Raw genomic sequence first — 14,550 nt, forward strand, 5'->3', positions numbered from 1 at the left:
TGTTGGCTCCCCAACAATGTTGTAAGGTAACAAGTTCAGAAAAAATCTATGCTCTTATGTATATATTTTTCTATTTTTTTATTAATAATTGCAGCTAAAGTTTTTCAATTTGTTTATGCAGGCTAACCAAGAAACTTGAAGCACGAAGGGAGCTTAAGAAGAAAGATGAAGAGGAAGTATGCAATTTATATTTTTGACAGTAAATTTTAGCATACAGTTGATGTGTTGAGATTCTGTTAAATGTGTATATTACAAAGAAATTATTTTCTAATGTTTTGACAGAATGAAATAAAGAAAGAAATAGAACGGAGAAAGCTTGGAAAAGAAATGCTGGAGTTTAAGAAAAAACAAGAAGGTGAAAAAACAAAACGAATACTGGAAGAAAGAAACCGGGAGAAAGCAGAGGAGAAAGCAGCACGAGAGCGAGTGAAACAACAAATTGCTTTGGTAATATCACATTGTGTGTTTTTTTGTGATGGGCAATGCTGTGTCTCTAGCCACCATGAATTGTGAAGTTTTAATATAAGCACATAATTTAAATTGTTAATTTAGCATTCTTTTTATCTTGACATGTTTCTGAATGCCCCCATAGACCCACATCATCGGTATGCTTGTCTGTATAACCAAATCTATCTTTGTCTTTATAAGATGATGGATTATTTTTACAATACTTAGGATCGTGCAGAAAGAGCAGCACGGTATGCAAAAACAAAAGAAGAAGTAGAAGCTGCTAAAGCTGCAGCTCTTGAAACAAGGCAAGCTGAATTGGATGCCAGAAGAGAGGCTGCAGCTAAGGAGAGAAGGTACACTTAAAATCACAAGTAAAATTTGTTCATTTGTGGCTTGCTCTTCTGTTTTATTTATTTAAAAAATATACATTTTGTTTCTTTTAAACAATAAATACAGTTCTCGCTTTATGACTGTGGAAACAGTTTGCCTTTAATTCATACATGTTCCACGTATAGTGCCTATAAAAAGTGTTTACCCCTTTGGAATTTTTCGCATTTTATTGTTTATAAAACTTTGTATCACAGTGGTTGTAATTTCCCCTTTTTTTTTACATTGACATTAAAAAAAATCATCTATGGATCAAAGTGAAAGCAAATCTCTGTAAAGAGATCTAAATTAAATACAAAATTTAAAGCAATATTAATCAGTTATATACAGAGTGAGTCAAAATTATGTTAACACTAATGATAATATATACTTGCATACAATTTTTGTGGACAATTTATGTGCCACATATGGTACATGTATTGAACATGATGGCGAACAGGTTGAGACAGTCTTGTAAATCATCTTGCACATATGAAATATGTTTTGTGAATAAATTGTTTCCACCATTCAAATGTTAACATATTATGTAAAATGGCAGTTTTTACTCAAATATCATAAAAGTAATATTTTGATTCATGGCTCAGTAGTAATAATAATCCTGCAAACAATACAAATCGATAATGTCAGCTTTTGTACGCCTACATTTTTAATGCATTGGTGGACTTGTAGAATCACACACAGTAAGTTGGACCCTGGAGGAGTATCAATTCATACTGTAAGCTATTCTAAAGATAAAAGTTCTGAAAAAGTCCTTTTCAAGACGTGTTTGTTTTTATACATTCCAGTACGATAGCCAGAATACAGTTCAGACTCCCAGATGGATCTTTCGTCACAAATCAGTTTCCTTCAGAAAGCAGATTGGAAGAAGCAAGACAGTTTGTTGCACAGGTATTTACTACTATTTTTAAAAATGTGTTACAGTGTATTGGTTTACTAGTATTTGGTGGTTCTTATTTTTCAATCAGAGGTACAAGGGCACTTTTGCATTAAGTATCCATTACTCTCTTTTTTTTTTTTTTAATATTAATTTTATTGCAATCCATACCAATCAATAAAGTTTTACAAAAAGAAATATTTAGTTAAGGACAGATCGATCCCCACCCCTGAGAGAGAGAGCAAGCCAAACGGTCTGAAATTTTAAGGCTTGTAAACATACCTAAATTAATAAATTCTCTGTGCTTTATGAGCTTACTTTAAAATATTAGCCTACTGATTAGATCCTGCCATGTTTTGAAAAAAGTCTGTACGGATCCTCTGAGTATTTGATTTTTTTTAATTTCAAATAGTATAACACATACGTTTCCCACTGACTTAAATGAGAGTTTGGGTTCTTACAGTTTATTGCTCATAGGATGCAAAGACGTTGTCTATATAAAGATCTCTAAGCAAGTTAATTCCAAATGTTTTCCAGATATTAAAAACTGCATATGTTTGGGAAGGTTAATAGAGGTGGTTGTCTTGCAGAGGTGCCACAGATAGAAGCTTCTCCGTCTTAAAATGCTTTCTATATTGGTTCCAGATTCTAAGTGAGTGGAGCACAATTGGGTTATTAGTATATTGCCGATAACGTGTGTTTATTGGAGCACAGAACAAGGAATACAAAGAAGTACTGCAGGATTTTACTTCTATTGCGGACCAAGCTTGTGTATGTTCTTGTATTTGTGTCCAGGTTCTTATCGCCTGTATATTTGCTGCCCAGTAATAAAACTGGAAGTTAGGTAGTGCCATGCCGCCTTCTGCCTTGTCTTTGTAGGGTCGCTCTTTGGATCCGTGGATGTTTTGAATTCCAAATAAATAAGGTTATTGTTGAATCTAATTGCTTAAAGAATGATTTATTAATGTATATTGGAATGTTTTGAAATAAAGAAGGGAGTAGTACTATGGCAAGCAGATTTGTTTTTTCCTACACACTGACCTTTAATGAACCTGATGCAGAATTAATTTCAGTGATACTAAAAAGTATGCCCTCTTTTAATTCTATAGTATTTCAGGTCATAGTTCTCCTTGTAAGTTCTTATACAGGGAGTGCAGAATTATTAGGCAAGTTGTATTTTTGAGGATTAATTTTAATATGGAACAAACACAGTGCTATCAGTCAATCCAAAATGTTAATAAATACATAAATACGTAAATGGAATACATATGTGCGCACAATTATTAGGCAACTATTAGTGTGCAGATTTATTATGCAACTAAAGGAAAAATGAAAATTTTCCCATCTCACTTGTTTATTTTCATCTGTTATAGTGAGAATAATAAACAAACACCTCAAAATTTACAAATAAACATCTCTGACATTTCAAAAAAAATAAATCAATCAATCAGTGACCAATATAGCCACCCTTCTTTCCAATAACAGTCATAAGCCTTTCCATTCATGGAGTCTGTCAGTTTCTTGATCTGTTGACGATCAGCTTTTTGTGGAGCAGTGACTACAGCCTCCCAGACACTCTTCAGAGAGGTGTATTGTTTTTCTCCCCCATAAATCTAGCGTTTAAGAAGTGCCCACAAGTTCTCGATAGGGTTTAGGTCAGATGAGGAAGGGGGGCCATGTCATTATTCCTTCATCTTTAAGGCCTTTACTGGCTGGCCACGCAGTGGAGAACTTCAATGCAAGTGATGGAGCATTGGCCTGCATAAAAATCATGGTCTTTTTCCTGTATCACTGTTTGAAGAAAGTGTCTTCGAAAAACTGGCAGTAGGTTTGGGAGTTGATTTTGAGTTCATCTTCAATGCAAAAAGGTCCAACTAGCTCATCTTTAAAAATACCAGCTCATACCAGTACCCCACCTCCACGTTGGAGTGGAGCTCTGTGCCCATTACTGATCCACAGGTCCATCCATCTGGTCCATCAAGAGTCACTCTCATCTCATTGGTCCATAAAACCTTTGAAAAAATCTGTCTTCAGATATTTCTTGGCCCAGTTTTGACGTTTCAACTTATGTTTCTTGTTCAGTGGTGGTTGGGTTTCAGCCCTCCTTACCTTGGCCATGTCTTTGAGCACTGAACACCTTGTACTTCTGGGCACTCCAGGTAGGTTGCAGCTCTGGAATATGAAAGTACTGGAGGATAATGGGTTCCTGGTAGCTTCACGTTTGATTCTTCTCAAATCTTTGGCAGCTAATTTGCGTCTTTTGTTCTCAACACGTTTCTTGCGACCCTGTTGACTATTTGCAACAAAATGTTTGATGGTTCTGTGATCACACACCAATATCTTAGCAATTCCAAAAGTGCTGCATCCCTCTGAAAGACTTTTTACAATTTTTGACTTTTCAGAGTCAGTTAAATCTCTTTTTTGGCCCATTTTGCCCGAGGAAAACTAGCTGCCTAATAATTCTGCACACCTTGATATAGGGTGTTGATCTCCTTAGGCCACACCCTCCCTCATTACACAAATACACATCACCTGACGTGCTTAAATCCAATAAGCATTCAAGTTAATACAGCTTGGAGTTGGAATATACGCATTAAAAATGATGATATGGTCAAAATACTCACTTGCCTAATAATTGTGCACACAGTGTAATTAGAAATATTTTATCTCTAGTGAAGAAAATCATGTAATAGATTTTACTTTGTTGTTGATTTGACAACCAGTAAACCAACATAGAGAAGCCATGTGTGGTAAAAAAGTAAATATTCCTGTACTACATTCATATTAAGATGGTAATTGGAATGTGTTTGGAGGAGAGGGGTGGGGTGGTGTTTATGTAGGTGTTTTGGACCTTGTAAACAGAAGATGTCTCTTTTTTTCTCATAAATGATGACAGAATTGGAAAAAGAATTAAAAAAAAAAAACAGCTGAACATGCTATGCATCAAATGTATATTTATGGGTGGTGCCATCAGGCAACAGCACATTGATTGTTTGTCAGCATGTGGAGGGTGTTTTTGATACTTTGGAAATTTGACACTGCTGGACGTTTTATATGGCATTGTGCAATTAGTCATCCTCTTAAAATTCTTAGTTGTGCAATTTGGTATGCTCAAGGCAATGAGATGCAGTACCTACAGTCATCAAGTTTGACATCCCATCTGACCACCATCTTTAGCCATTCTTTACTGGACTGACTTGAATATTTAGAGTAATTTTGTCATGTTGAAACATTCACTTTATACCCAGCTTAAATATTTAATTGATAGCCTGTCATGGTTATTATGAATTTCTCAGTAGTTCCTCAATTCTGTAATCTGTACATCACTACTGGATTTTATTTTAGGATAACTTTTTACCTCTTATTCTCCTTGTGGCCCCCTGGTGAAATTTTGGGAGAACGGCCACTTCTTTTGCATTTGTTGTAAAAGCTATCCACTTGGCTATTGTTTGTCTAGCAAAATCTTTCTGAAATTACTTTATAACCTCATCCAAATGATGAGCATTCACTACGTTTTTGTTTTTTTCTTAACCTCTGCTGAGGTTTCTAAAGTTTGAGGCATGACTCCAGAATTGTAGGAAGAAAACTGATCTACTTTCTTGGAATTATGTTTGCTCCTCACTAGCACATCATTTCACGTCATTTACCCAGTTGATTTCACTTTTTTTTTCTTTTGCACCTGTACAATTTCTGTGCAGTGCTGGATGGACATTTTGTTTCAAAGTTGTTCGCGTACTAAGTGTCAGCATGCACTTTTCGTGGCGTTACTCATGCACTTTGTGAGCATGCTGACCTGTTGTTTTATCCAAATAGTGCCATCTTTCACCTTTATGCCTGGTTTAGCTATGTTGTTATGTGTGTGGACTTTTCTTGCGGAGTGGGCTTCTGTTCTCTTTCTCTGATGTAGAACCCTCATCATCATCATCTTAATTCACTTCTGTTATAGCACATCTTTATGTGAAAACAGCTGTGTCAGATTGGGGGGAATGTGACCGTGACTGGGAGAAAAAAACTGAATTAAAAGAGAGAGGAAAGAAAAAAAAAAAGCTAACCTTTACAGGTACCGTAAATTTACACTGGCTGTTACAGACTCAGATCAAATGTGTGTTTTTTTATTTTATAATAGTAAGAATAAGAGCAGCTCACTTCTCAAAACATAGTCATCCAGGATCGAACCGGTGATTACCAGTCAGCATCTCTTATCACTACACCACCAAAACGGTCGTATTAAAGGCGTGTCAATGTCACCCCCTAATGCAGGTTCTTTTTCTGCAGTTATATTTTTGAATAAGAGCACACTTGTACCTTTTGTAAAAAAGTGTATATTTGATATTTGAACTTGAGGCTTCACACATTATACTGACATATATATGACTTCATGTCTACATTTTGTCAGTTATTGCTAAAACAGGAAAAACGTTTGTTTTAACGATGTGTTTACATAGATTGTTGTGGACACGGAACACGCATGAAATGCATGTATTCCAAATAATGAGATATTTGCCCTGTACAACTCACACGCAGGTAAACAGACTTGAGAGAACTTTCTGCGTCGTCGGGGGAATGGGATAGCAGGCTGCTTGTGCTTATTGACACATTTACAACGCAAAAGACGCTGATGGAGTGGTGCGAATGGATTTAAGGTGGGCCGGTATTATGAGTTTTTTCATAGGCTTTGGTGATTCTAGTGTTAAACGTGACTGTATACTTGCCTGAGAAAAAACCCTGACATAAATTTGTTATAAAAAATATTTCGTTATGTGGTCATTAAACAAGAATGTTTGCAGCTTGGAATAGGAGCCTTTTTCGTTTAATGCAGATTTCCAGGTCAAATATTTTTCACAAATAAGATAATACTTTTAAATTTTACTTTTAAACATATTGTAATGGAATTAATCGTTAAGGATTGTAGCTCTTATAAACTAATATTCAGTTCTGTGGGCTTACCATAAGGTCTTGTAGACTTTGTTTTGAGTATGTTATGACTTGCGCCCTCCAGTGCTGGTGCTTTGTTTAGAGAAGACTATACCAAGATGACACAGACACCTATGTTTAATAATTTATCTGTCCTAATTGGAGGACACCAATGCATGTACACCCCCTGGTCTCTTTGTAATGACTTGGGACTGTGCCCTTTTTAGAATCTGCTTAGGCACTTAATTTGTCCTCTATCTCTTTTTATTTTTATCTCCAGCACAAGTATGCTCTTAAGACCAAAGATGTGTGCTTATAGTCTGATCTTCCCTCACACCCTATGTAGCTCTACCTATCTAGTTATCCCTTCTAGCAAATGCCCTGTATCAGCTATTTACTCTTTATTATCTAAATACTCATATAAACCGGCTTTTGAATTTTTTTTTTTTTTTTTGGGGGGACTGAAGACTTATTATAAATGACGTTTGCTGGGACACTATGTTTAAGAATGTGTGTTTGTCTTCTAGAAACAGAAACTATCAGTTTTCACAACTGCAGATCATTCATAGAACATTATTTACTTCTAGAAAGTGATCCAAAATGGGCCTGGTGTCAGAACTGTTTTGTCATTCCTGCTCGCTAGATATACCTGGTACTTTTCCTTCATGTATTTTGGGAGTTTACGAGCATCTCTGCCTTCTCATTTCCAGTTTCCCATTTCTTTACTGCATGCTAAACTTTAAAATCCACCCCAATTTTTGTTTTCAGTCTTTCTCCTTGCTGATAATTCTTCACTTTCCTTTAATTATACCATCAAAAGAGAGACTTATTAGGTACTGTATCTGCTAAAATTGTTCCTAGATGGAAATTCCCATAATTAATGACTACTCAACTGACTACTGTGTTCTTTCATTTTTTTTAATTCAGTTTGTTTAGAAATGTCCACTGCTAAAATTAATAATGGTTCTTCTAAGTCTATCAACCTGTGTGTGGTGGTGCCTGATAGTTTAAAATCCTATAAAATCTTATACTGTATAACCTAGCTCATATTCTATTGTTATTACAACCCTTTTTTGTTTTTAGCACAATTTATCATTGGTAGCCTCTTTTGTGGTCTTACCTATCAGTAATTGAAACTTCAGTGTTCAGGGGATTTGTTTTTTTTTTGTTTTTGTTTTGTGGTGTAAATTACATATATTCCAATCTCAAACAAGCCCCCCTCTGGTTAGGAATGTACTGGTTGGGATGGAATTTTATTGCAGTAATATGTTCATTTTAAACGTTTTGATTTTGTTTTTATTGGTGAAAAATTAATTAATCACAATAAAGGATTCCATGTAAGCTTAAGTTTTCATGAGGATTTTTGTTTTTGCGGAAAGCATTACAAAATTGAAAAATGCATATAATCACTCTCTTTTAGAAGCATGTGTTATTTCTGTTTACAGTAAATCCACTGTAACAGTTCAGGTGTTTCTAAATGATAGACTTCTTTTAATAATCCAGATTTTACTTTAGTGTTATTTATCTCTTTTTCTTTAGGAAGTGGGCAACAAGTATGGAAATTTTTCACTGGCTACTATGTTTCCAAGGAGAGAATTCACAATGGAGGACTTAAAAAAAACATTGCTTGATCTGGAGTTGGTGCCAAGTGCTTCTGTAGTACTTCTGCCGGTATGCCTTTATTCAGTTTTCTTAACCTAACCAATTACATTACATTCTCACCAGTAATGATTTGATAAATATTTTACATGAATTTGATTTCAAAGTTTACTTTTGTACCTGGGTGAGGAGAGCTTTTTTTTGTTTTGTTCTTTTGGGGTTTGTAGACATTAAGGTGCCACTTCTAACGTGTCCTTAAATGTAGTATGTTTTTCTCATCTGGTGCCCTGTAACCTTCATCTTTCCAAGTCAGTGTCTAGAAAATTGTAGAACTTGTGATTTTCACTGACTAGGTCCAGTACCTGGATTAAATGTGCCACAGTTTATCTTTAAATTATTAAATTGATGAGAGATACTGTTAATTTTAATCATTTTGTTCTAAAATTGATTTGTTGCTTTATAACAGCAAACAGGAAGACCATCCACATCGGTTGTCCAGTCATCTGGTGGAGGAATCTGGGTATTTCTTGGGACAATTCTCTATCCTCTGCTTGCAGTTTGGAAATTCATCACTAGCTTTCTGTTTGCTTCAACACCATCTACAGCTTCATCTACTAGGCAGACTTCCCAGTCGACCAACTCCCAAGCCATGGCATCTAATACGACTGAACCGAAAAGGTAGGTGAAAAATGTTTTAATATATTAGTCTGTCATGTTTTTAAAACTGGGCATTGGTATTTTAAAGAGAAAGTCTTTTTGATCCAAACTGAAATCTGAAAAGCTTTACAGCCACACATTTTAAAGCCATGCCTGGACTCTTTAAGTGGACAGGACTGTTGCATGAAAGTTTTGTATTGTGGAGAGCCTGGTTTTTTGACTAGTTCTTAGATCTTTTGTTGACTTGGCCTTTAACTACCAGAATTGCCTCAATATAGTTAAATAACATAAATTTCTCAGTACCTCTTTTTTAGGGTCACAGAGGGTCCAGCAGCACCTCAAGCAAGGCAGGAAAAATCCATGGATAGGGTGCCAGCCAAATGTAGGGCCCACTCATACACACATCCACAATCACACAGGGTCAATTTAATTGCTATTCAACCCAACACACACTATCTTGGAGATGTGGGAGGAAAACCATTGTAGACCCCACATGGATAATAACTGAGTATCATATTTGTACGGAAGATGTCAGACCTGGGAGGTGGCAGCACTGCAGCAGCACATTCACTCCCATTACAGCCCCACTTCTTCTACAGCAAAGGGAATATACTGTGCTTGTATATACACACATTTACATGTTACACATTTTTGGGTGTGAAAAAAGTATGTGAACTTCTTTATCATCAGTTTGCTTTAATGTGAAATTAGGAGTTGGGTGTTTCAATCAATGGGATGTCAATCAGGTGCTACTGTGAGAGGCTCTGCTCTATTTAAAGATCATTAATCTCGGTCCTCCATATCCAGATCTAGTTTTCACGACATGGGTTTGTGGATGTGTGTCATGCATTGATCAAATAAATTTTTTGACAACCTCGAAACATGTTTTTCATGATCACCAGGCTGGAAAAGGTTACAAAACCATTTCTAAAAAGTTTGGACTCCAGCAGTCCCTTATTGGGTAGATTGTGTACAAATGTAGGAAATTCAGCACTACTGTTAACCCATCCCAAGAGTGGTTGGTCAACACAGATCACTCCAAGAGCAAAGCGTGTAATGTTCTAGGGGGTCACAAAGATCCCCACAGTAATGTCAAATCTAAAGTCCTTTCTTGCACTGGCTAATGTTATTGTTCATGAGTTCATCCTCAGGAGAACACCGAAAAACAGTGGTGTGAATGGCAGGGTGCAAGGAGAAAACCATAACTCTCCGAGAAGAACATTCCTGCCTGCCTAAAGTTTGCTGAAGACCATGTGGATAAGCTAGAAGGCTATTGGAAGAGCGTTCTGTGGATGAGTCCAAAATATAAATTTTTTGGCTTGAATGAGACACATTACGTTTGGTGAAAATTCAACATTGCATTCCAGCATAATCTTATCCCATCTGTGAAACATGCTGAAGGCAGGATCATGGTTTGAGACTGCTTTGCTGCCTCTGGACCAGAACAGCTTGCCATCATTAATGGAATTATGAATTCTGAGTTGTAGCAGCATATTCTACAGGAGCATGTCAGGGTACCTGTCTGTGAACTGAAGTTCAAGAGAATGTGGGTCATTTAGCAAAACGGTGACCCTAAACACACAGGTCATTCTACCAAGCAATGGTTTAAGCAGAGAAATTTAATGCTTTGGAATGGCTAAGTCACAGTTGTAACGTTAATTCTATAGAAATGTGGAGGAATGGGCTTGTATTCCTCCAAGCTTATGTGCAAGGCTGATCAACTGTTACCAGAAACCTTTAGCTGACATTATTATTGCACATGGAGTTTACACCAGTGACTGAAAGCAAAGATTCATATACTTTTTTTGCACAGAAATATGTGACATTGACATTATATAGTTTTCCTCAAATGAATAAACAGATATTCTAATTTGTTTAGTTAGGTTCTCTTTATCTAGTTTTAGCAGGTTTATGCAGAAACAAACATTTACAAAGGGTTTACATACTTTTTAGCATCACTGTGTGTGTTCTTGTGAATTAAAGAAATGCATTAAAAAGAATCAAGTATCCGGCATGCACCATAACTGTATACAGTACAGTCTCTATCCATTTATATTAGTGGAAGGTCAAGTGTCTGTATTTTTGTGTCCTCCATCTGCTAGCTACATCTCTTTGATTCAAACAGATGGTGTATCAAAAACAAGGGCTATTTGTTGTAATAAAAAATAAATTGCATTTGACATCCAAATAGATGGTGCGCATCAAACATTTGTAGCAATGCATTTTATTAAAATTGTTTGCGATATGCCATCTGTTGGGATGACAAATGCAATGCTAGTGCACTGCAAATTTTAATACTGAGCTGTGTTGATTACTTAGATTTCAACCCATCTTGGACAGCTAGCACAGCTAGTCCACCTTAATAAAAGAAGTTTGGCTGTCTGTGTGACTGTCCCATTGCCGTGCCTCTGTCATTCCAAAAGATGATGCATCATAACAGGTTTTAGTAATAAATTGCATTGCATTTCTCATTATAATAGAAGGCATATTATAAACATCAACACTGCTTTTAACAATCCTATAATAAATGGCATATACCAAAGACATGCATTGCATGGTGCATTGCAAATGTTAATGCTGAGGTCTGCGTTGATTACTTAGATTTCAACCTGTGTTAGACGAGTAGCACAGATAGTATGTTTGTAAAGGAATAAGATGTCTGTTGTTGGTGCTCTTGCCTGGGGTAATGTCATCCGGTGAACACAAGAGGGTGGGAATGTCTGATGAATAATAGCAAGTGTGGCCAGCGTGAAGTAGTAAACTGCACAGTGTACAACGAAGTATGGAATGGCCAATGAAAAAAGGCAACAAGAAGCACAATGCGAGATTGATGTAAGGGCTAGAATGTCCAATAAAAAGAGCCAATTACATGCAAAGAAAGAGGGATGTAAAGTGTATCCAGTGAACAAGTGTTTGTAAATGCAAGACATCGAAACAGGCCCACTTACCATTGTACCAATAAGCCAGTTTTAATAAACAAGAGTTGCTACGCTAGCATGTTTATATTTTGTATTAAACTGATGAAACCGCTTTGAAGCAGATCTGAGTGGTATTCTAGTTTTCAACGCTTCTTTGTCTGCACCACTACCACCTCCTTAGATGTCATGTCGTTAAGGACATCAACAAATTGTTTTCAGAGTCTTTTTAAAGTTCCCAAACCCCTAAGCAGAATTAGTATTTCATACATATTTCCTCTCCACCAACTCTGGCTCTGAAGAAAAAGTGGACAATAATACCTGGTTCAAACTCCTAGATTTTACTAACCTAATGGTCACCCTTGCCCATGTAAAACGTCTCTCAATCTCTTGTAATACCCACTTACCTTCTATGACTGACCACACTCTATAATTATCATGTCACCCATAAAGGCTTCTATTGGTGGTTGGCCCTCTTTTGCCCTCCTTACAGGTCCTTTGTTAGGAAATGGATTGCCACAGACAATAAATAAGAGAACCAGAATTTTGCAGCCTGTCACAATACATACCTTGTACTTCAAGCTCTTTTGTTATATAAGCATGAATTGAAAAGCTTATCTTAAATAAAATGACTCTTTCAGGAGTGTCTGCATTCTGAAAGGCATGTGATATAGTACCTATGTATGAATAAGGAACCAAAATACTGATGCTGTTATTTGACAAAAAAGGTGAAAGTCAACTGAATGGATATTTTTAAAAAGCAGTACATACAGTATAATTGTTTTTTAAAGTCTTTCAAATCACTTGAAAATAAAATTCCCATGAAAATTCCTTCCAAGGCTAATCAGATTCTGTCTTAAGATAAGATAAAGAGAAAGGAGTTCTTTATATAATGAGCTATAAGTGAAATTAAGAGATAATTATTTTACAAAACCTCATTATTTTTTTCTTACCATTTCAGAGAAAATATGAGAAAAAGAATTCTTGAGAAACGTACTGAAGATTTTAAAAGAGATGGGAAAATCTATAGATTAAGGACTCAGGAAGATAATGAGGATGACAACAACACATGGAATGGGAATTCCACCCAGCAGATGTAGTCTAAAGATACCTAATATTGTGCAATACATTTTTTACTCAATACTGTTGAATTAAATTATATCGGCAGATCTGTGAACACAAGGCATTGTTGCCTGTGTACAGATGTGGAACTTAATTATTAGCCACTCTTTTGCATGGTGGAATATAACTAGACATCTTCAAACTGGATCAAGCAGTATGTACAATTCCTTTCACGCTGTTAAGCCAGTTTGCTGTCATTTAAAATAAGCAGACCTTGCACAGTAATTGTATTTACTTTCCTTTACATAAGGAAATTAGGATACAGTTATGCATGTGTTGACTGGTAAATTTCATACTTTCATAGTGCATATTGCTTTTTAATACAAATGATGTTGTGGTAATATGATCTGTTTAAGGTATCAGCTAAATATTTTAGATGGAAGAAGGCAATGATGCTAAATTTAAAACACTGCTGTCATTTAATATTGGCTCGTTTGCTTTCTCGGTACTTACTGCATTGAAGAACATCTTTGCATTCTTGGATTATGCGGGCAGATCTGTGTGTTCATTGCAGGTAAAATTCTTTTTTTTTTTTTCTTTTTAACCTTTTTTTCCAGAACTCCTAATTTGCGGTTTTAAAATCTCTTGTAATAAAATAGATGTCACCAAAGGGAATAAGAATATAAACTTTTTCAGCATTGTAATTCCTAAATTAAATACTACAAACAGCTCAGCTGCATAGCTATGTTTGTCTCTTCACTTGCCTGTCTTTTCGCATCTGTTATCTTTTCATATATCTGTGTTTTGGTACCAGGACACCTTTATGAATCTAATGTATGTCCTCACAGCATACACCATGAGTATGGACAGGAACTTTTGTCCTTAAATGCTGCTACATATTTTTTTTTTGTTTGTTTTGTTTTGTTAATTAGGTTTATTAGTGTAAATGAGATTTTAATGACTAATTGTTGGCTTTCTGGTTATCATTTGAACCTTCGTGTTTTTCATTACTCGTTTTGGGGGGAAAAAATATTTTCTACTAGTGTTGTATAACATTTATAGTTGAATCGAGAAAGCTTTAATGAAAACACAAGAATTGGAAAAAGTAAATATAATAACACTATTATACCCAAACATGATTGGTCTGTAACTTAAACTGGATGTCTAGTTTGCTAGTTTGTCATAACACAAGGGCTTACCATAACAACATATTAAAAAGGAAAATTTTACAAGGAATGCTTTCCGTTGTTGTCGCAGCTTGCTGAAGCAGGGAAAGCAGGGGTTGTTCATACGAGAGACCCTTCTTATGGTTAAAAGAGACAGTAATGAATATAATGAAATAATTATTGTGATGAATTTAAGTTTGAAACAGTTAGGATGCTATGTGAAGAAGAAATGAAGTTATGGCATTAAATTTATTTTTTTGCTACATATTTGGGTAAGTGTACTGTATATGGAAAAGGATATATAGATTTCTTGATGTGGCTGGTTCTGATTGTCTCTTAATAAAAACTACAGAATGTTCTGAATGTACTGACTGGCAGATGTTTAATGCAGCAGTAACACATGGGGGAGTTGTGAACCGTGAGGAATATGTGCTAATATTTGCCCTCTAGATCAGTAAATGTGTTGAGGATGTTACTGTCACCAGGGCAATCACCACACATCACTACCAGAAACCCTGGATGAACG

At 35.8% G+C, this 14,550-nt stretch overlaps 1 protein-coding gene across 1 annotated transcript in view; it reads left to right on the forward strand.

Moving 5' to 3' along the window:
* The window catches only part of ubxn4 (UBX domain protein 4), a 44,977-nt gene extending 30,590 nt beyond the window's left edge, over window positions 1–14,387 (forward strand). Inside the window, exons 7-13 of the mRNA XM_039757330.1 lie at window positions 122–176; window positions 283–447; window positions 676–803; window positions 1,623–1,725; window positions 8,165–8,296; window positions 8,691–8,902; window positions 12,758–14,387. Coding sequence (XP_039613264.1) covers window positions 122–176; window positions 283–447; window positions 676–803; window positions 1,623–1,725; window positions 8,165–8,296; window positions 8,691–8,902; window positions 12,758–12,896 — 934 coding nt within the window. The 3' untranslated portion in view covers window positions 12,897–14,387. The remainder of the gene's footprint in view (window positions 1–121; window positions 177–282; window positions 448–675; window positions 804–1,622; window positions 1,726–8,164; window positions 8,297–8,690; window positions 8,903–12,757) is intronic.
* Window positions 14,388–14,550: the final 163 nt, after the last annotated feature.

Source organism: Polypterus senegalus, chromosome 6 (assembly GCF_016835505.1).
Source record: "Polypterus senegalus isolate Bchr_013 chromosome 6, ASM1683550v1, whole genome shotgun sequence".
In the NCBI taxonomy this organism is placed as follows: domain Eukaryota; kingdom Metazoa; phylum Chordata; class Cladistia; order Polypteriformes; family Polypteridae; genus Polypterus; species Polypterus senegalus.